The following is a 23100-nucleotide window of genomic DNA, read 5'->3' on the forward strand; positions in this document are numbered from 1 at the left end:
CTTGATGTGGTAAAATAAAAAAATGCGAAAATGCACTTCCCTCCAAAAAGAAGGAGGGAAAAGAAGGACAAACGTGGGTAGATTTATGAAAGAAAGACATGATATGGGGTATTTTCCAGAGGGAGAAATTAAGGCTTCCTACAGAAATCTCCATTTGGAGATGACAAACCTTAGCAGACATGCAATTTATAAAACCAGCATAATTAAGAACAATTTTTCAGTGCAAGGACAGTTGGTTCTAAGTATCCTAACTCTTAGAAACAGCTTCTTGCATATTATCATCCCTTGCTTCTTAGAATACTTTGCAAGTTAAGACATGTACTTCATGTCAAATATTTCATGGAATTATAACCCAGCGCATACAGAAAATAATAAAATTTTATGCCTCCAGAATTATTCACAACATGGAACTCCTGCTGCGAAAACTTGTTATAGATCAGAAATGTTCTACATCCTCTTTCTTTTGAATTATGTTCAAAGAGATGTTGAATTTTAATAGCGCTATGTGAAAGAGCTGAGTGAAATCTCACTGAAGCTGCTGGACAAAATCATCACCTTTCATTCAAGATAAATGTAAGAAACAAGCAAACTCTTTTATGAAGCCTGATAACTGAAATTACAGAAGTTATCATCAAAAACAAGAGAAACATGAAGCATATGGACCCATGAGTTTCTCTAGAAACTGATATGCTTAATGCAGAGAGAGAGCATTAATCAAGGCAAGATGATTAATCCCGATAAGCAGCATAAATGTGTAAAAGGAATAAAGAAACCATGAGCACAGCTCAACAAACTAGCATTGTGATCCTGGTAGAAGAAAAGCTGAAAGAGAGGTTGGGGGTAAAACACTGGGTGAATGAGGTCTGGAAAAAAGAAGTTATTGACTGTTATTTGATTCTGTCTTTGTTCAAGGAAATAAAACTCTGTTCTTTCTTTGTAAATAAAATGGAACTCTATCAAAGCAAAACCCTGTCCCAAGGATGAATTTTCTTTCCAGCTGAGAAGAAAACAACACAGAGACCTGACAAATTGTTTAAGCACTCAGGTAAAAAGGGATTAATACCATGTGAGGACAGTCATCCAGTTTTTGAGAAAGGGAATCTTAAGGTGGAATTCCCACTGATCAAAAATAGAATCAATGAAGGATGTATTTCTCAGAAATAGTAATTGGTAAAAAGAGATGAAAACAAGACAAGATAAAATTAAAAGAAGACTTAAATCAGCTGGAGGCTTTTCAAAATTAATTAAAGTAGTGGCTGGAAAATTTCCAGAGTGGTCCAAGAGATGACAAGCAGGCAGAGATGAAATCTCTGCTTGAGCCGCCAACACAGAGCATCCAGATAGATTAGGAAGCCCTGTGGAAAAACAGATCAATGAGATGACTGACATCACAACTCCTGCAGGCTAGAAAGTTTTCAAAGAAATAGGTAAGCCAGGAAAGTTGGAACTAACTTGACACTTGCTGGCTTAGAGAAGCTATGCCAAGAATCTAAGGAGCTGGAGAAGTAAACTGGAGGGACACAGATAACCATGGAGATCTTTTGCCATTTGAAAAGCCAGTGTGAGACTATTGCCTTTTTTATTATTATTTTTCTTACCACATACACAAATTTCAACACCATTTGCAAATGACCAATATCCAGGCATTTGGACCATCTCCAACCCAAACATTGTGCCTTCGAAAGACAAAAGACAAACTTCATCAAGCTGGTCTCTCAGGTCAACATGGAAACCAAATGAACAGAAAGTTGTACAGAAAATTCTGAGACTAATGGCCAACTCTAGTGGCTCAAGTTAGGTGGCACTGAAGAATGATACCTGCTCCTCTCCATCCTACCCAAAAGACCTAATCTTCCAAGAAGTGGTCTCTAGTGAGATCAATGGAACTGGTGCCTCTTCAGCCCCATAGTGGTACTAGGCTTGGACCTGCTCACCTGAACTAAGAATGCTAAACTATGTGTGCCTGGACCAAGCATCATCAATGTTGTATGAAAAAGCCCTGCCTAGAAAGCAAAGGCACTGAGCTATGATCTTGGTTTGGATCTGGGCGACTCGAATACAGTAAATGGGAATTTGATCGCTGAGTGTCTAACAGTACTTGCACTAAAATACTGGGCATGGGATCAACATAACAGGTTTTAGAGGGGCCTGCCAGTAAAACTAGAAAAAAAAAAAGATTACCTAAAACTAAATTATCTGTTTAGTAAAACCTACAAAGTATTGTGACATTCCACAAATCCATTCATAGTGGGCCAGACTGCTTGCTACTGTAGATGTAGTCACTGATTGGTGGGAGAATATAATGAAAGTTAAGAGAAAGCAGGTTTAGAAACTATATCTGGAATGTGAGTATGAAGTGTAGACAGTCAGGACAGATCAGAAGCAGTTTGGATTTCATTGTGGGTATCAGCTGTGTTGTAAATGCCAAGAAAGTTGCCTTACACTTTCAAGTAAAACAAATGCTCTGTAGACAAAAATTTTCTAAAAGTCAGCTTGAAATGCCTACAGGAGAGGAAGCAATAACAACAGGTTCTTGCTGGGGCAGCCTTTCAGCCAAGACACAACGAAGTGGCTGATGTCCACTGTGTACCTTGGCTCTCGGGAATTTTAGCAGCTAAATCTCTGCAAAAATAAGAAGCAATACATCCAGTAAATATTGCCATGGAAAGTGATGCCAAGCTCCAGGAGTTTCTGTTGGACTTGCTAAAGCATGACATTGTGCATTTAGACAAGGAACAGCAGAATAGTCCCAGATCTTTCTGGAGTCAAGTCACTCTTCTCACTATCAGCTAGAAAACTGCTTCACTGAGCACGAAAAGGGGAAAACAGCAACACAACTCTGCAACAGCTGGCATTAAGTGGAGGAGGGAGAGGGAGGAGAACCACTGAGAAGATGTATCAGGAATGAATAATTGAATCTTTAAACAATCCCTGGTGGCAGCATCATGGAAGCACCATAAACTACAGAAAACTGTATCCAAGTAAATATCAATGGATTGTGCCCTGACAGGAGTGAAGACTCTTTTCCACAGCAAATTCAGGTTTCCTATTCTTTACATTAAAATAGGCACTATTAGTTGAAAAACAGAACTGAACTTTTCTCCTGCAACTGGACATAAACTGCAATATCTTCAAGCCATGGCTTTTGACTGGTACACTGGATCTCCTTCATGTCAGTGGTTGTGGATGCAGTGTTCGGTGAGGAGCTCATCTCTCTGGGCCTGTTTATTACATCTGGTCGATACCCTGGGCTGTGTAAAAGGCTTGGGACAGGAACTGGCACATTGAAATGTGATCTGTAGGAAGTTTAAGATAAGTGGGTATTGGACCAATCTGGCATAGGCAGATTGTTATGTTGAAGTGACAGACATCATCAAAATAAGTGTCAGGAAACACCTTTTCTATGGAACCTAACAGAAGAAATAGTAAAAGAGCATCACATCAAAAATGGACACAGCCACACCCGAACTGAAGCTGAACCATAGCTACCAAATGGTTTCTGAGGAGATGTTTATGGCAAATCTGGTGGGGAGCTGGAGTGAACTTTCACTGATGGATTACTGGGAAGAGAACCAGCAAAAAGAGCAGAAAATAGCAAAATAGCACACAAAATAGCATGAGGAAAGGAAGCAGAGAAAGAGATCTTTTGAGTATGAGGTTGGAATGGAGAAGATTGGATCACAGAACAAAGAAACAACATTTCAGTTGTAGTCTTTGTGACCATGTAGGCAGGTTGCCTAACTGTTCAAACTGGTGGGGGGGAAGAACAAAAGATATCCTTCATATTATGCTTGTATGATTAATTCTGATTTCTGCAATGCTTATACAAAGTGGGCTTTTTAAATGCCTCATTTAAAAATGAGAACATATATTTTTCAACATGTAAAGGGACATTTACAGGTCAAAGTACACAAAATGTAGATATACAAATATGCAAAAATAAACAATTAAAAACCTAGGCCCTAGGAATCATAAAATGTCATTAAAGAATAGCTAATAAACTATTTTACTTTCCATGTGTAACTTGTGTAACTTAACAAATACATCCTCAAGTATCATGCCTCTTATAAAGAATCCACGTGCCAAGTAAAAAAGATCAGTCTTCTCAATTCTAGCTAACTACCAAATAGGGAAGACAAAAATCACAAGTTACTTGCAAATTTAATCCAGACCAAAAGCTCACTTGACTTCAAGCAGAGAGCATTTGCTCTGCCCTTCTAGAAACCAGTCCCAAAATATCTTGGACTGAGCAGTTCAATATCCACACCCCCAAAATTCAATGATTTTTTCAAAAATGTCCTGATTTCTCATCAGAAAAAGTAGGAAATCGTGACATAGGGATCACTTAATACTTTCTAATGATAGGTCAGGTGATGCAGATGAAGAGATTATTTCAACTGATGCAAGCTCTTAAAATACAATGATACTTCTGAAATTGTCACACAGACATTTTCTATCTTCAGAACAAAAACCTCTAAATTCATAATGCAAAACAAAAAATAAAAACATATGTTCATGTTGATAATAAGCCCCAGCTGGCCTCCTCCCCAGACAGCTTCTGTAAACTTTCAGACACGCTTCTGTACTTCCAAAGGAGTATCTAACACATATATCCATCACACCATCAGACACATCTACCCTGGCAACATGTGTAGGTCCAAAACTGAGAGCTGCACCAGCACTAGAACACCTGTATGCCACGTAAACTCCGAATTGTGCATCAATAACTACTCCATTTAGCCCCAATACTGCAAAAAATTCTGCCCCTACTTAAATTCATGAAGCTGGGTCCTGACTGCCTATGGTAGGGAAAAGGTAAGGATTTAAGCATACTGGGGAACTGCGACATGTGAGGAATAGGTTTCAATGGGAAAATTCATGGCACTCAGTGTTCGGTCCTTTCTGATCTGGAGAGTGACAATGAATTGTGGCTACACTCTTCAGAAGGTCAGGCCCTCTGAAAATCACTGAATCCTTGGCAGTAATTTAATTACAGAGACCTGGCACTAAAATATGAATACTTTGGCCTGAGGTTTTCAGTCTAGTTTTCAGATCAACTATTCCTTAGCAGGGCTTGTCTTATATATAAATGGCTTGAATATCCATGTACTAGATTTTAAAAAGATGTTTGAATTGAGGTTATTCCACCTATAATGACTCAAGCACAACATATTTTTATACAAATTACATTTCAAGAAGCACAGGAAAACTTGTGACATAAATTCAGTTTTCAAAGAGATGTTTAACTTACCTGCCAGAAGTCAGCAACAGTAGCAGGGAGAGGGCCCTGGGTGGCAATATATGCAGGGTTTCGGGGGTCATGGTCCATCTGGAATAAGGAGGAAGAACAGAGACTGGATTTATTTAAAGGAAATCCCTTGCAATGTTAGAAAGTATGCGAGGGCAGAACAAGGGATTCCTAAAAGACTATCGTGTCCCTCCATCCTCTACTGGCAAGCAAAGTATTTTATTTCTGTTTGTATGCTCAGAGGAGAAGTCTTCCCCCAAAAGACTGATGACATCAGATGAATATCAGCACACATGATGAGCAGAGTCCCATGCCCTCAACATGCAGAGTAAGATCATTTATGGTGGCTGACAAAGGCATTTATTTGAGATCAGTACTCGTGGTTTCATAGCAACCCAGGAGCCATTTGAAACATTTTTCTACACTGAATGTTAAGAATGCTCCACACAGCTAAATATGTTCTCCATTTCCACCATGCCAGTCAAGGGCACATATAACTAAAAACCGGCAAAAATGGAGAACAAATTCAGTTTCTGGCTTTTTCTGGTTAGCTGATTTATCTAAATGCATGGATTTGGCCTCAATGGAGGAAGTTCTGCTTAAAGACCTTAATTATTACATTTAATTCAAGGAGCAGAAAATTCACTGAGCAGAAAAAATAAAGAATCTAAGAAACAAAGCCATCAGGAGTAAATAGGATTAGTGTGTTACAATGAATGTTTTTGAACTGATGGGTGGTTTTCTTGGTTCTAAATCTTAGGACCCATCCTGCTGAAAAAGAAGATCTGCTGATAGGATTAAAAAACAAACAAACTCATTCTAACCCTGAACTGGGCAAGACAAAACTTTGAACATAAAGAAAAGAGACCCATTTCAGCTCTGAGATGTGTGGGTGTGACTCAGTGACACTGAAGTCGGTGAGAGTTAACTTATACCCATGTAGCTGAAGGCAGAATTTGTCTCAATACACAGTTCTGTTCTATAAGTAAGGATCTGAATAAGAATGAATGTGAGTCACATTTGCATTAACAGGCATCTCCTGAATTTATTCATAGCCTATCAAAATTTTCAGTGATGGTACATGTCAGCGTAAAAGAAGGCACCTCATAATTATGTGCAACATAAAAGAGGGAAGAACCATAAAAGAACAGATGTAAGTTATTCTAACAGGACAACAATATGATGAATGTTGCAAAAAGGAAGAGATCACTTTTATGTTTCTAATTTTCTGATGTATAATTAAGCTGGACTTAATATTAAAATTCTCCATGACAAAACAACACAGGTAAAAAGTCACTGAATCCATTTAGACTAAAAGCTTGCTTCTGATTCACCACCCATTGTTAGAAAAAACCTTGACCAGGATGTCTATAATACCATCATTTTATTCCAAGTTTCATTGGGATGCTTCTCTTATCAGCAAATAAATCTTCCCAACAAGCAATTGCTCACAAGGAACTTCAACCTTGCTTTCTTTGCCTTTTGACAAAAGCAATTCTGATAGCAGAACATTTACTGCTGTGGGTATTTTGAGATCAGGGAAAACTAGCTTTATTCAGAAATCAGTATGAACAAAAAAACCCTTAGGAAACATTTCAGAAGGGGCAACTTTTTTTGTTTGCTCTTGGGTTCGTTTTTGTTTTGTAAGAATTGAGACACTGAACTAAACACAGCTGAAAACAACAGCAAATGTGATCAAGCAAAGTCAAGCTTAAAAATGGGGGACTTTGTATTCTCTATTACACTTGAAATGATTTGTTGTTGTTTTGTTTTGAATCCCAAAGATCTACAGGATTTAAATGTGCAGTGAAACCTTAGAAAAACTGATCTACACCAAGGAGGATGTGCTACTCCCAGTGGAAATTGTTGTGGGCTGCATCCACTTGAAAATGATGTCACTTCTCCAACAGGCAAGAGCTTGGCTTGGAGATGTAACCAACAATAAATATATCAAACTTTAGAAAAATAATAATTTATTTTGAAATCTTCTAAAATTAACTTTTTTTTTTAATGTAGATGTTCCAGAAAACAAAGGCAGAAGAAATCAAGGATGATGCAAATAGTGTTGTCATGGAGGAAATACTTCTCAACATTCAGCTGATAAATCAGGAATAGGCCAATCTTGGCATTTCAGCATTAATCAACCTCTGTCACAAAGGTGCTGTTGGAACGTGGCAAACATTACAATAAGCACAGACTAGTGAAGTATATCAGCAGATTAACAATAATTCAAAAGACAATTACAATTATTACATTCCAAGCACATTGTGTTGAACAAAAAACAATTATGAGCAGAAACTCTTCTTGCTCGGAGCAAATAGAAAATGGCAGAAAATGCTATCACACTATTAAATGATCTTTAACTGAACAAAAATAAGAGCAAAGTTTAAACTAATTAAATGAAATTCCTGGTTTCATCAATTTTGTATTACATGCACTGTTTAAAAGACCACGTATTTCAAGAAAAGTGTGAAAAATCCCTAGTCTGGTCACATTCAATTTAATGTGAGTAGGTGGTGGCAAGGGACAGTTCTTGAATGTTTTTGCTATATTCTTTTTTATTCTCTCAAGGTCATCAAGAACACCAAGGGCATCTTAATCTATCAAAGTTAACAGAAGTTTGAATAAAAAAATAAAGTCAGTAATGGGCTTTAAACTAACTAATCAAGGATCAAGTAAAAGGCCTTTTTTTTAATGTCAGTAGTCATTATCGTCTTTCAAGGATTTCAGATTCCTCACTTCATGAAAATAAAATAGAAAATGTATTCTCCAGAGAAGAATGGAGAACTCCAGACCCCATACAATCAAGTATTAAAACAAAAATTGATTGTTTGCTAACATTTTACAACAGAACAACCTTCAGAAATCACCCTAATAGTAATTGTTCAAAAAGAACAGGATTTTTCCCTCTATTTCCCCATCAAAGCACCAAGTTCACAAGGCTTACATCAGAATGGGATCGAATAGCCATTGTTGGAAAGAAAAAGCTGCAATTATTACAACTGTTCTACTGTGGTAGAATTCTCATTTTCTGCTGCAGTACAGCAAAGGCAAGTCTGGTGATAATGTTTCAATCTATTTTTCCATGATTTTATATTAGGGATCAAGGATTACTATAACTGGCCCTGCAATTGATTGTGCTGATTTCTGTCACTACCAGTATCAAAAGCAAATGAAAAGATAAAGGACGAGCACTGAGATTTCTTGTTGGAAAAGAAAAAGTAGAAAAAACTTTAATGGCACAACTTCTGTTTTCCTACAGGGCTTTGTAGGATATGTTGACTTACAGTACCTTAGAGTAGGAAGATATATGAAGAACATTATCATAACTGGTCGCATCTTGTTAATATCAGACAAGGATTCCACCTTTGCTTTACTACAGAATAAAAGCTACACTGTTGTTTTTTCCTTCAAGAGTTCTATTATCCAGCTGCCTTATTCTAAGACTTTGCAAGGATTCCCTGAAGAATGCTGAATTTTGTTGAGTTTTTAGATAGAGATTGTGCTGCTGCACGATTTCACTGATAATGCTGACAAAATACAGAAAAATCAATACGTTGTGGGAGCAAATCCTTGACAGTGGTACATGTAGATTCTTGTTAAGCAGTCTTGTAAAACTGCAAACTGAAGTTAAAGTGTCAATAGGCATCAATGACCATTTTGAAATATCATGTAAAGGATAACAGTGATTCATTCTTTCCTTTTACCTTCCCTCTCAGCTTGTCAGATTTTACTTTCCACTTAGAAAGATGCTGGGTGAGATGTGGTCTCAGTCACACCATATTTACCTTCATCTAAATCCTCTGAGTCCATCTGAAATATTCCTGAATGATGAGATCAGAATGAAATCCAGTGTAGAACAAATGTGACAGAAAGGAAGTTGAAATCTGATTAATGCCTTGAAAAATTTGTATGGATGCAAGCTTCTGTGTGGTTTCCAGACTTAATGTGTCTACAACACCAACAAAATCTACTTCCATGTATGTATTTATTACACAAAGTATAGACAGTCTCTAAAAGAAGAAAAAGTGTATTTGTTTTTGCAAAAGAAAGCATATCCAGCAAATGCAGATGAACTTTGTAATCACATTCATCTAAGCATTAAAATTAAAAAGGTAGACTAGTCCTCATCTTCATGTTTGAATTAAAATTTAAAACAATTTTTTAAATCTTTCCTTTCAAGCCTCTAATGGAATGAAAGAAGCAAATCTGGTTGCCTATGCCATTATGAATTTCAGAGTCTATTCTTGGTGATGAAATTTGTATGCTGTATTTGAACAAACTGTCATGCTAATGACATTCCTCAGTCTGGTGTCTTCAATAATAAGCAAACTGAGTTTTAAAATGTAGTTGATGGGATTTTTTCTCTCTCACACACCCTATGAGGAAAAACAGAATTTCCCATTTACTTTCATGACCTCTGATTTAAAAGCAAAGATTGCACATTATTTACTACTGGATGATTTTCCTGAAATTTAATGAGGACTAAGTACAAATATGACAGAAGTAATTATCACAGTTTTATTCTGCACAGTCAGAGTCTCCTTGTGCTGTAATTGCAAGCCTTTCATTCAGCTGCCGATACCAGAGTTATTATCATAGTACTTTATGTTATTTCAGAGAGGAGGGAAACAGATTTCTACCTCACTTTTACCGTGCAAATTTATCCTAAGGACTCATTTAGCCTGGCCTCATGCTACAGCAAAATTAAAGACAAATGGGAAGAACTTGGACTAAATCTCTCCTGATTCTCTTCACCCATTCCCAGTTGCAGTGAAGCCATCAATGTAACCCCAGTTTTCACATCATATTGTGAAGTATTGAGGTGTTGAGGGGGAGAAGCATTATTTAAAAGGAAGAAACATGTGGGCAGGTGGCCAGCTCATTGTCTAGCATGGGGATTTTTTTATGGTGTGCTGCTGCACTCATTTAGGCTTCAGTGAAGGTTGAGTGAGCCCCAGCTGGAGACTGGACCACTGACCCAGAAGCTGGAGATACCCAGCGACATGTACAGGACTGGCAGCCTCCCTCTCCGAAGCTCAAATATAATTACTTCATTTTATACTCTTCCTGCACCAGACAGCTCCCACACACAGGGAGGAAAAAGCTTCTTCCAGTCAGTTCATCCCATACTGATCCTGTGCTATCAATGCTCATCTCACAGCAGTGCTCACTCCTCACCCAGGCACTGCAAGGAGAAAATGCACCAGGAGCATCACTGTATTGACAGGATAATTACTGAGGTTATTTAAGTTGAAACAGTCTGAAGGAAAGAAACGGTAGGATTTTTGCAAGAGTGAGTGAAAGCAGTTGTACTGATATTCCACATCTACTGTGTGCTTACAAAGACACTGACTAAATGTGTGCCTGCTACCCGAAAAGATCTCAGGTAAAAAGCAGTAGAAATAACACATATGTCCAACTCTGTATAACCACAGTAAATATTGCAGAATCAAATGCCCAATACAATATTGCAGTAGGCATTTGAAGTGGGGAGAACAGAGACTGGATATCTCTGCCACTCCTATATTCTACCTCATTACACAAAAACTACACCAGATTAACAAATATGTTTATGCTAATCTGAGGATATTTAATTTGGTTTGAAATTCAACAGTTTGCAGGGAATCTTTCCAGACCATGGGCTTGCAAAGCAGGGATTTCCTCCTATCAACCTCCCACTGCATCACCTTCAGGGAACACTTTGATCTATTGCTTTCAAAATATCAAAATGATTACTGGCTTAGTGGAACAAACTCATGTAACTAAATAGAGCATCTCTTTCCTTGGAATAGCAGGTCTACACAAATGTCAGCTGTGGCACTTCTCTCCTCACTGTAGGGTCTCTCTCCTACCATGAAGAAGAGGAACTTGAAGACTTTTCTTGGCAGTTTTTCTTGGCTATGAAATTTAGTGGGCACTTGTCCCAATCTAATGCAACACTTGTGAACCCACTTATTTCTGGGCATAGAAGTATTTCTGTAAGAGATATAAAGACAACCATAAGAATTTTTGCTTCATGAGTGTGACTTGTATTGAACAAAACTCTTGAGTCTGGGAAAACTACAAAGATAAATACCTTCTAACCCTGCAGAAGGACCCTTATTAAGAGCTAGATGGAAAGGGAAGATTGCAACCCTTTGTAAAAAAAAAGAGTTAAAGCTGAGGAAGCAGAGACCCTCTGCTTACATTAGCTGTGGGCATCCTGATAAAGCAAACCTCTTCCCAGTTCTGTCAATGGGATAGCTTAGTCCTGTTTCTTCACTTCCAACACTACTTACTCTAATACTTTTCTCTTCAGTGTAATTAAAGAAACAGTTACACTATAATCCAGAACTACAATTGCAACAGATATATACACACATGCAAGATTTTATGCTTTCTCCAGCCAAATTTGTGTACTAAAACTAGTTAAGCTGCATCTACACAGACTTTTGGGCAGGTTGCAGAAGCCCAGTTTTTCAGTAAAAACCCAGCATTTGTACTGCTGTCAACACTGAACCTGGCTTAGCACTGTCTACAGATGCTGTAGTTCCACTTTGATACCATGTCGTTGCCATGTGAATTACAACCAAGCTCTCACAAGAATACAATATCTCACTTCCAGTTATCACCTCCCACTCCTGTCCTTCCCACAAAAACTCTCAGTTTCTACTATCAGATGAAGGCTTGACCAAACATAACTCACCAGATGGGTCCTGAAGACAAAAACAGAGCACTGAAGCCCTGGAGCTGGACCTCTGGGTATGATTTTACAAGCAGGCTACATATTCTTTGGAATACCAACTTACTGTGATCCCCTGATCCCGGTGCCAGATAGAGCTTGGTCTAGTCAGAGACATACCTAAAAGTAGTCTAAAAACTCTAATCTGTGCCTATCTACCCTTGTCCTCTGAAATGGAAACTGGCAATGCCTCAACATGCAGGTGCTTTGGTTTCCCCTCTACCCTAAGCCAAAGACAAAAATATCCCAAAGGTGTTTTTTTGGCTTCTGTGTGTTTTTTAACTCCTTGAATAAAGTGCTTTTATGTGTTGAAGGAAATGAAGCTTTTGAACTCTGTTGAAACAAAGATCAGGGAACAGTTTCTATGTAGCTGTGGGGTTTTTTTAAGAAAAAGAAGCATTGTCAACAAGATTGGAAGGAATCAGCCTGTAATTTCATGCTGTTGCAAATTGTCAGCTGCCTTGCCCACACAAAGTCATTTAACTGGGGGAGTGATACTCTCCAGAAAAATGAGCCAGTAATGGCCTATACAGCCCACTGCAGTGAGATCTAATTCTCCATCCTAAGTTCTTTCTCACAGTTGCCCTATAATAACTTTTTAGTGCCTAATTAATGTGAATAAAAAGCATGAGAAAAAGTGACTGCAATACCAGCAGTCCCACGGAGGTCAAGGACACAGTGGTTTTTTCCCCCTTCACGTGGATATCCTGACACTTCCATTGAGATGCTAGGACAGGGCAATGCTTCAGGCATTACCATACCTATTTGGTGTCTACAGAGACCTTTTCTCCCTATCACCTTTCATGGAGAAGAAAGGATTCACATTCAGCTCACATAGTCATGGGAAATGGCAGCTGGAGTATCTGGACACAAAAATTGGACTAACCTACTTTGCAGTTGGAATGAATACACAGGGGCTAGGGGATCCTGTTCTTGCTTCCAAAACAGCAAGCTCAGAAAAGAACCAGGAGAGCTACAGCACCACCAGACTATGTATCACTAGTTCAACAGAGGAAGAAAGGTAATGGGAAATGTCACTTCCTAATGCAGAAGAAGCTCAGAAGTCTGTGGAGCTCAACTCTCCATGCCTATAGAAACCATTCCTCCTACTGTAGCTAGCAGGACAATGCCAAAAAGAACAAACTATTTTTACCTCTCAGAGAAGGAAAAGCTCCACTAAAGTAAAGCATTGAATTTTATAATCTCTAAATTAATATCTAATATCAAGTACAGAAAAACTGACAGTATTACAAGGTAGAATGAGGGTTATCTAGTGACTGTTTCTTAGTACATAAACTTCAAGGGTATTACATGCACATATATTTCTCTTCAATTTGAAAGGACAGGCTGAAACATCGGTGTTGTGAGGTGCTCACAACCTGAGATTAGCAGTGAGGTGCCCACAGTGAGCCTATTTTGACAACAAGGAATGACAAGGATCAACTATCTGGAATACTTCTCATAGGTTACCGTACTTACAATTGGACTGGCATTGATGTAATCTGAATTGTCGTGGCTACTTTCACCTTTCAGACATATCCTGGAATGGTCATCTGCAAAGGAGAAAATAAGAGAAGAAAATTTCTATACCAGTATTCTACCCATTTAAAGTTATTATTAAATTAATGTGCTTTTCAAGACAGGTAAATATCAGAAAGGATATGTCCTTCTGACTCCCAACCTAGCCATAGGGTGGATACAGACACAGAATCATAGCCTGACCCAGGAATGAAGCAATGGGATATTCCAGAGGCTCAGTGTCAGAAATTCTGTCTTCATGAGATGCACTGTGATGTGCTGCAACCTCTCAAGGAAAAAGGAGAACCTCTTCTGTTTAAGGAGTTTAAGATTTAAACTAGTCAAATCACTAAAACCCCCCAGTAATACAGTAAATATTCCTGTGCTTGCAGGGTCATGGAAGAGGGAAGCTGATGGGACTTTGTCCACCTGACTTCTCTATAAAATGAACAACAGGAACATGGAAATATAGCTGAGAGCTGGACACTAAGTTAATCTGTCCTCTCAAAGACCAGTGCTGTGTGGTGTTCCACTAGTGACATGGGGAGACAATATGACTTGGAGATGATCATGGGAGAGAAAAAATGCCAACAATTTCACTTAAAGTACAACTGGAGCACACATAGACATCTTACACTGCTGTTACTGTAGCTAGTTCAGACACCAGTAAAGAAAACAGCAGTTCTGGACATAGGAGACATACTCACTTTGTTGCCCATCATCAAGATTATTTTATCACTTTTTAACTTGTAATTTTACTGGTGCTAGCTCAATCATATTTATTCGTACACCCCAAAACTCTAGCCTTTTTAAAAATAATTATTTCTACATCAGAACACATACAATGGATGGGTTTTATTTGTCTATACTAAGGCAGTGACAATGCAGATGTCTGCATCTCTTCCAGTCATCCAGACTCAATTTCTATTATGAGAAATGTTTCGATGTGATGAATCATTTAATCCTGATTTAGCTGTCGCAAAAAGGCCAAATTGTGCTCAAGAAATGCATTTTCTTTCACTGACTAAAGAAAGAAAGCCCAGACCACACTCAGACAATTTATGTGAGAGATGTCTTAAGTCCACATACGAATCTCAAACAACTTGTACTTGATACATAACCAGCACAATTTATACTTCTCAGGAAACCTACCCTGCACAGTATATGGTGGAAAGGGGATGGGAGCTGTCCTTTCTGTGACCCTCTACAGCTGAATATGGATACTAATGTTTTGAGGGGATCAAGGATCTTTCCACTCATTTTTCAAATAGACAAAATAAAAGTACCTTGTCTAGTGGGTTGTGACACCACCCAACACCAGGATTCCAAGTTGGCTGTTAGGTACCAATCATTATTTTAATAATGAGGAATAAAAAATGAATTATCAAACATTGCAAGTACCATACACAAAGGTAGAAACAGAGAGTTTGGGCTCTGCTTTGGTTTATTCAATGGTAATGCCATGGCAGTTCAATACATGAGCAAGACAAAGGGATGCTTGCAAGAGGGTTGTTTATAGTCACTCAATCTCACCCAACAGTGTTAGCAATCTTCCTCTGGAATAAGATTAATGATGAACAAGTCACATCAAATAACTGAAGAGATATTCTTTACTATTCACATAAAATTACTTTCCCTGCTAATGTTTCAACACAATAGGAGGAGGAAGAGGACAAGAAAGGGAAGATGTTCATGAACATTATTCATTTCCACCTCACTTTGACAACACTGCACTAAAAAATCCAAAACATAAATATGAACTTTTGACACCTGAGATCTTGGGCTACTCAATATTTTTATAGGAGGCTTTGCAATGAGCATTGTCACAGAGTGCTTGAAGAATTGCAACTCTGAAACCTTCTGGCTTTGCAGAAGTTACACAGGTTGCATGCAGTAAATGTGGTCGCTCACACACCTTAAGCTAAGCAAGCACTCAGGATAAGCCCTGTTCATTGAACAGCAAAAGTGTTTGAACTAATCACCAAAGGAAATGTGTGAAATGTTTTCAAATGGATAAAGGAGAAAGAGCAGACAGTGATTCATCAGTATTTAGCAAACAGATGTCAGGGTGACTCTCCAATAAGAATAAAGTGTGAGATCAGTAACTTCAGGATCTTTTTTTTTAAAACATAGTGTTTTATCCAGACCCTCTGATTTAGTGTGCCATGTCATTATCTTGCTGTCTTGGAGAGTTTATCAGGGGGTGAGACATGTTAAGGCTTTGGTGGTGAAAAGGTGGTGAGCCTTTGTATTTGCACTTAGAAAAAAGAAGTGTGCAAAAAAGGTCGTACGTGTTTTTCTGCATACATCAGGAGTTTGCACCCATGTGTGCTTCAGTTGCAGCATCAAACATTCATATTGACAATGAACAGATTGAGCTTGTCTATGCCTGTTATCACCTCAAAGCTTCTAGGAGCTAGCATAATAGCTCTTCAGAAACAGGCAGGGGAAGAAGAAAAGAAAAAAAAAAAACCAACAGAATACCATGGACACCAGATTGTTATGTTAACAATGAGCAACTATGGGGAAAATGCTGAATGTACAGCATTTTTTTATTTTGGCAAACTGCATATTGATTATGTGAGAAGCAGGAAATAAAAGTAAGGAAGGTATGTCAGAAAAGAAAGATACGTAAGATCAATCTAACAAACAAGAAAGAAAGATGAATGAAGAAATAGGAGAGGAGAGGGGTTGTAATAAGGAAGTGAGAGAAAAGACAAATGCTGTTACTAGCTACTGCAATCTGGCCAAGCTACAGCTCATCATCATTTTAAGTATCTACAATAGCTGCTGCTGAATGCTGAACTGCTTTGCATTTGCTATTGCTCCAGCCAAGCCAGAGCTGAAAGAAAAGCAAAATGTATAGATGGATACAAGTGGCAGAGGAGGCTTCCTAAATAAGAAAGTTTATATTAACCTGTAGCTCAGGAGAAACACAGCACAGTGTTGTATTTTATATACACATAAAATATAAATTATAAAATGTAGAGGATAGAGCATAAAGGACATGATATAAGCTAACACACAAGAGTCTGCAGTATATAAATCTTAATTTACAGACTGAAAAAGCTAAGTTTTGGTGTCTACACATAAATATCTTCATGTGAAGTTAATGGAGCTTGATTTAGCCAACTAAATACGAACATGGACTGTTTGAGAAACTGTAGCGTAGATGAGACGTTGCACAAGGATAACAGAGAGGACACAAGACCCAAAGACTTGTACCCTATCAGACCAGCATCTGAAGCTCACATAGGATACACAGTGGCATCCTAAAGCTATTCATGTCACTGTAAATATGAATACCAACTTTTGGCCATTGCACAGCTCTCCATGTCACTGCACTGACTGGCTTCTCACTGGCTGTATCAGGGGCTTTGACACCCGGCTCACACAGAGGCAGCTACATGGAGACACTTAAATTGAGGCATCCTAATCTACAATTTCACACATTCATGCCCAGAAAACTTGGTTTCAACACCTCAGCGTAGGTTTCTACTGATATTTGAGTGTCCTAAGAACACTCGGGCTAGCAGGCAGGAGCATCCCGCAGAGCTTGTGTTATACCTGCTAGTTCTGCCTAGATACCTTGAGTACTTACAGCATCTCAAACACTGGATTCCTGTGTTTAAATGACTGAGTTGAGCATAACATATCATTACTATCTGGATTATTTAAACAGTGACCAATACTACAGTAGTATGTCATCTCAATTTTCTACTTCTCTCACAGTGGCACCGCAACTTGATGGAAATATATTATTTTTGTTGTTAGATGGCGATTGAAAGCTTGACAAAGTAAGACTCACATCTTTCCTCTGTCTTTTGTTTCCTATTAATCAGATACTTCTGAAGGAATAGAACCAACAAACAAGGCTGCAAACAAGGAATGTGGGCAACTTTGGGTTGTCCAAATCCAGGCCTCACAGAACAGGGCAAATCTTACAGCAATCAACCTGGCACATTCTGCCTGGATCATAATTCTCTTCCTTCTAGATTTAGACTGATCTATTTTTTTTTTCCCCATACAAAGCACTACACAGAACTCCACTGAATTAAGAAAGTGAAGAACTACTGAGGAAAAGTGGAGCAATCTGAAGACTATGAAAAATCATAATCTGCTGATTATCATTATTTTGCCTACAGATGATCTGCAGAAAGTGGAACTTTTCTTTGCTCTGAACTGCTCAAGTTCATTCATTTCAGAGCACAATTTGTACATGCACCCATAATATGGGTAATGCACACAACCCTCTGCTCAGGTGTTCCCATTTTTGGTGCACAACCCCTGGCTGTGCTCTAAAGGCAAGCCAGCCTCAGATCTGGGTGCATGTTTTGCCTGTAACTGCTTTGCTTTCCTTTAGAGGAAAGCCAAAGCACAGAGATAAGCAGGTTGCTTTAATGTATACCATGACCCATGGACACGGCTATGGTGGACAGCTTTTGATAGATGTTCACTGCAAAAAGTTGTTTGCCAAATGTTTTAAATACCATGTATATATTCATGGTATACATAAATAAAAACATACAGTATTGCCTCTATTGAGATGGGTTTATTTTTCAGAGATGCAAAAAGAGAATAAAAATTTGGAAAGTTTTTCTTGAGCTGCTCATGTATTCATACATAAAATAGGCATCACTAAATTATAGCACTAAATATAAACACCATGTGCCCTACATTATAGCAATCTGCTTGTTGATTGGATAAAAGGATACAGTTTTGTTAGGTCCAGGTAACTTGAATTGTTAGTATTTTTTAAACTTGTAATTAGTTAAGTGCAGTGTCAAGGTGTTCTGCTATCAAGTATTTTAAAAGCTGTTTGTAAATAGAAAAGTTAGGTGTAAGAGTAGTCTATGATAAAATTGTGATAATAATTAAATCAGTTATATAATCAGTAAAAATAATACTGTATTACTTCAAGACTGGTTCAGAAAGAAAAATGCAAAGCAAATACAACACGATATTAAAGCTTCTTTGAAGCCTTTCTAAGATGAAATCTTCTACGTGAATTGGCAACCTTGTTCTACCTTGTCAAGGTGATTATGAATATGAAAGGAGTAAGGAAACACTAATAAGGCATTACTCTGTGAGAATGCACTGAATACGGCATCATAACTTTGTAGAATATCAAAAGCATATCAGGTTTGCTTCTTCATACATTATGAAGCAAATCTATGGCTTTTTTTGCTATAGTTTTCATGCCTAACACAGTTAAAAAAAAAAATGTGGGCAAACTGGACTTTCTCATCTCAGTCTAATCTTAGAGTCTAAAATAACCACTGCCTCACCAAAATTTAATATTGTTTAAACTCTATGCCATACTTTCCACCCATCAACAAAGTAGCAAGTAGTTTAAACATATATAACATGACAGCTGTTTACCAGTGCACAGCAACTTCAGAAAGTGAAGGCAGGTAATTTTGTGCAATTCAGTCAAAAAGGAAAATTCCCAATGCACTAATATTTGTAATAGAAGTTTCCACATTGAAGAAAAAAAGCAAATATAGCATTTTACCCTTTTAAATGTACTAGAATATTTTTTGTTAAAACTTCAGATAAATTGCAGTCACCCTATCCATGTCCAAATTCCTTCACAGGCAGCATTGATTCAGTCTAGACCCAGGTATGGGAAAAACAGGCATAAAAACATGCCATGGAAGAAGCAATGGAAGAGCAACAAAGGCTGGCTGATACATCCACATGGTACAGTATGATGAAAAGAGAATCTGTCACCATCCCTGAGGGTATTTAAAAGACATGTACACGTGGTACTCAGGGATGTGGTTTAGTGGTGGCTTGGCAGTGCTGGGTTAATGACTGAATTGATGATCTTAGAGGTCTTTCCCAACCCAAATGATTCTGTGACACCCAAGCTAAAAATCTCTGCTCTTTAGCACTGTCAGAGCCATGATACTTCTGGATTCAGAGGTAGAAAAGTCTACTCTGAAGGTTTCTATCTTATAGCTCACTGTACAATGAAGACACTTAAAGCTTCATTGTATCATGAAGTTTCTATGTAAGTCGAATAACCAGCACCAATTTCTGGCAACATCTGTAGCTCCTACGCTGTGTCTGTGGCAGCAACAAAAACCAGCCTCATTTACGAGCAGGAACTTGAAATATCTTAAGATGGTCTGACTGTAGGTCCATATTGATAGAACACTTTACACAGGAAGATTAACTTGGATCGATACATATTTGCATGGAAAATTTTCTCTTCCTATCATGTCAGTTAAGTGCTGGTTTTTTCAGGATGCAAAAGGGCACAGAAAGCTTGCACTACTTTAACTTTCATGGTGACTACTTCAGAACTTCTCAACAGGCCTGATCCCAAAACACATAGAAGTTAGCAAACTGCTGTTGTTGCCCCAAAAGGCTTTTGACCAGCACCATATTTACTTGGGAGAATTAATACTGCCAAGTTGCTCTAATCCACTCCTGAGCAGCAAAGTATTGCAGAAACAGCCACTACATAAACAAAAGAGACAAAGCCTGCTGAAGCAAATATGCAAGGACTGATGGGCTCAGTGAAATTATCATGTCCTTCCAAAGAATCTTCACTCTAAATCTGTCTATGACATTTACTTAACGTGTTACCTGTCATTTCCACATTTCTAAAGGAGGAAAAGTACTTACCCAAGGCTCTCTTAGGGAAAATTAAGGTTTTCAGGGCACTTTAAAAATTAAACCAGCTATATATGTTTGCCAAGCTATCCAGCTGGATTGTGGGCACACTGATTGAGAGAATTTTGGTTGCTGTGGACTGTGCATATATTCTCAGTTTCATTTTTGTTTCATTGGTTGCTTAATGAAATATGTGTCCATACATTACTAATGTAATCTATGAGATATATATATGTCTGCATAGGAAAAGTATGTTACTTTTATTTCAAGCTCAAAAGGTGGCTGCTTACAGGAAAGAGCAGATTCTAGGAATATAAGCATCGGTTCCTTTTTTTAATCACTATTTTTATTTTTCTCTTTTTATCCTAAGCCTTGCAGAGAGAAGCCAGTTTGCAGACTTATCCACTGAAGCCTAAAGGGGCTCCTTCAGTACAGCTGAGTATCTGATAAACAGATCTAGCTCTGTCTATAGACTGCTGTCTCTTGGATGGACAAGAGACCAACTTTTCTTGGTCAGAAGAAGAGACTTCTATTGAATAACTACAGATGCCACTCTTGTACAGAAGTTATATTCCAGCACTGATATATGGAATTTTGTGAGACAGCACAGCTGCAGCACCGGTGTTATGTGGCACAGTTATGCATTTTTGTAGCACATAAGCAACTTACAAGGAGATAAAGAGGGTCTGATATGACAACAGGACACACACCCAGCCCACAGTTGTAGCCACAGCTTTCTAGTACATCTAAAAAACACTCCACATTGTTTGCCTGCCATCTGCAGCTTTCACACCACTGTGCAAAGGATATTGGGGAACGTATCAAGAACTTAAAACACCACGATGCAAAGGGAGGTGTACATACAAGGGACTACAGCCGGTGAGCGGTTCTTCTGGACATTCTCCTCCTGCTGTGCAACAGCGCTGTCGTTGGGCTCAGCCTGGTAGGCACACAGAGCTTCCCACTCCTTCTCCAGACGATTCTTGTTTTTCAGGTGATCTTCCATGTAGGACTGGAATTAAAAGGATACTGCATTAAGCATTGACTTAGCTAGGCTGAAAGCTAAGCTAAAAGGATGTTTCTCAAAGCATGGGAATTCTGAGATTTGGGGGGAAAAAAGGCTCAGTTTTAAGGTTAATTTATTTACTTAAGAGACTTAACTTCAAGCTTATTTGTGCTATAAAAAATGAGAACGATAAAATATTCCTTACAGAGGAAATGCATGAAACCTCTGGTTACTGAGCTTTAGGAAAAAATTATTTCTTCTTCAGTACCTAGAAAACATAAGTCCAAATGTCTCTTTCATTAGGCAATGGAAAAGAAACAAAGTTCCATTGACAAAAATTACTAAAAACAACAACTCCTCTCAAAACAAAGGCTTTTACAGCTAAAGTTCAAGCACATATGCACATCACAACAGTGATAAAGATGTTGAAAATAATGTAAAAATTGCCAGGCTGAACTGTCACAGCTCAAGGACTGGGTCATCAGAAACTCATCTTGCAGACAAACTGGCAAGGAGCGAGCCTTGAACTGAGGAGGTGTTGTTAATTAACATTAACATATGTTGTTAAAGATTGTACATTACATTCATTTAACAGTACTAGGAAAAGCATCACCAAAGAAAACTGTCTGTGGCAAGAATGATGGCCCATCAAAGTATATTGGTGCAGGTCTTAAGCTTTTGCAGATCTCCCAAGGCTAGAGATCCAGTCCAGCAGTGGATCGGGAATTCAGTTCCTTTTTTTTTTTGAGAAAAGTGAACCAAAACCCTTTTCCTTCACCCCATGGATCAGAAAATAAACCAAGTATGTAAGGAAAAGAAAGCAGGAAAGAGGAAGGGTGGGGGAACCCAGAAATCTTCCCCTCCCTTTAACACAAAATTAAGAAAGTGACCACCTGGTACTGTAAAGTGACCAACTGGTACTACTTACACAGCCTCATTACCTTGCAGAGCCTGCAATCTGCTCCTACAACAAGCAAGAGAACCATCTCACATTACACCCCTGTCCATATTTGTAAATTAGACTCCATACTGCCTTGACTAGGTAGGTTGAAATTAACATTCTTAAACACATTTAAAAACGGACAGACTGTTTAGGAGACAGGCTCAGGGCTGGGGTCAATAGCAAAGCTTCTGGCCCAAACATCAATCACAGTGGTTATTGCTGGAACCTTCACTAGTACAGCCCAATCTGTAGCAAACCTTGTCTAGAAAAAGCTCCCAGAAAGGATTCACTGTAAAGTATAAAAAGCACTTTAATTGCTTAGAAAACCTTTTCTGTAGACAATCTCTGTGATGTTGAATTGTTCTTCCTGAATGTGCTTTAAAGAAGAAAGGCTCTCATGCCCTCTTAACAGGTTTAACAGAAGGTGTAAAAAGCTTGCAGCTTGTCCTCTGCCAAACAGGAGCTCTGCAAAGCTGTTGTGCCACTGTGTTTCCCACCTGGCTGGCAGGGCAGGATACTGCTCCCTCTTGCAGCTTGAACAGTTTTTTGATGACAAAAGAGCACCTGACACACAGCTTTGTTTGGTGCAGGGCTTGTCGGGCACCCGTGTCCTTACACAAGGTTTGTAAATCAAACCTGGTACTGAAAAACCAATTCAAGAAGTGACGCTTCCAGAAGGGATGTCTTTAAGGACACAGAAAGATATTGCATTAGAAGAAAGATTTCTAAAGAAGGTAAAAAATAATGGAATTGGCCTAGATACAATCAAAACACCTACTGTGTGATTGCTTTTTTCTACAACGAAGGAAGAAGCACTGCAGTGGACAGAGCTGTGACCTGACGGACGCAGAGCTGGGAGAGCGCCGTGGCCCCGCTGTGTGTCAGGGTGTGGGTCAGGTAACATGTTCCCAGCATTAACTTGCAAGTTAACAGGAGGAAACCATCCTCAAATAGTTTGTTTGTCCTTGTCAAAAGGCTGTTGCTACTGGGGAAAGGAGGGAGGCTAAAGATCCTGTTCTTTTCTCCTAGCAAATCTG

At 38.5% G+C, this 23100-nt stretch overlaps 1 protein-coding gene across 1 annotated transcript in view; it reads right to left on the reverse strand.

The window, feature by feature from the left end:
- Positions 1-23100, reverse strand: part of PTPRN2 (protein tyrosine phosphatase receptor type N2) — a gene marked incomplete at both ends in the record, with an annotated part of 647832 nt that overhangs the window by 36561 nt on the left and 588171 nt on the right. Inside the window, 3 exons of the mRNA XM_082298956.1 lie at positions 5252-5329; positions 13452-13525; positions 20979-21126. Of these exons, the coding sequence (XP_082155082.1) occupies positions 5252-5329; positions 13452-13525; positions 20979-21126 (300 nt within the window). The remainder of the gene's footprint in view (positions 1-5251; positions 5330-13451; positions 13526-20978; positions 21127-23100) is intronic.

Source organism: Coloeus monedula (assembly GCF_965178545.1).
Source record: "Coloeus monedula genome assembly, chromosome: 1".
Taxonomy (NCBI): Eukaryota; Metazoa; Chordata; class Aves; order Passeriformes; family Corvidae; genus Coloeus; species Coloeus monedula.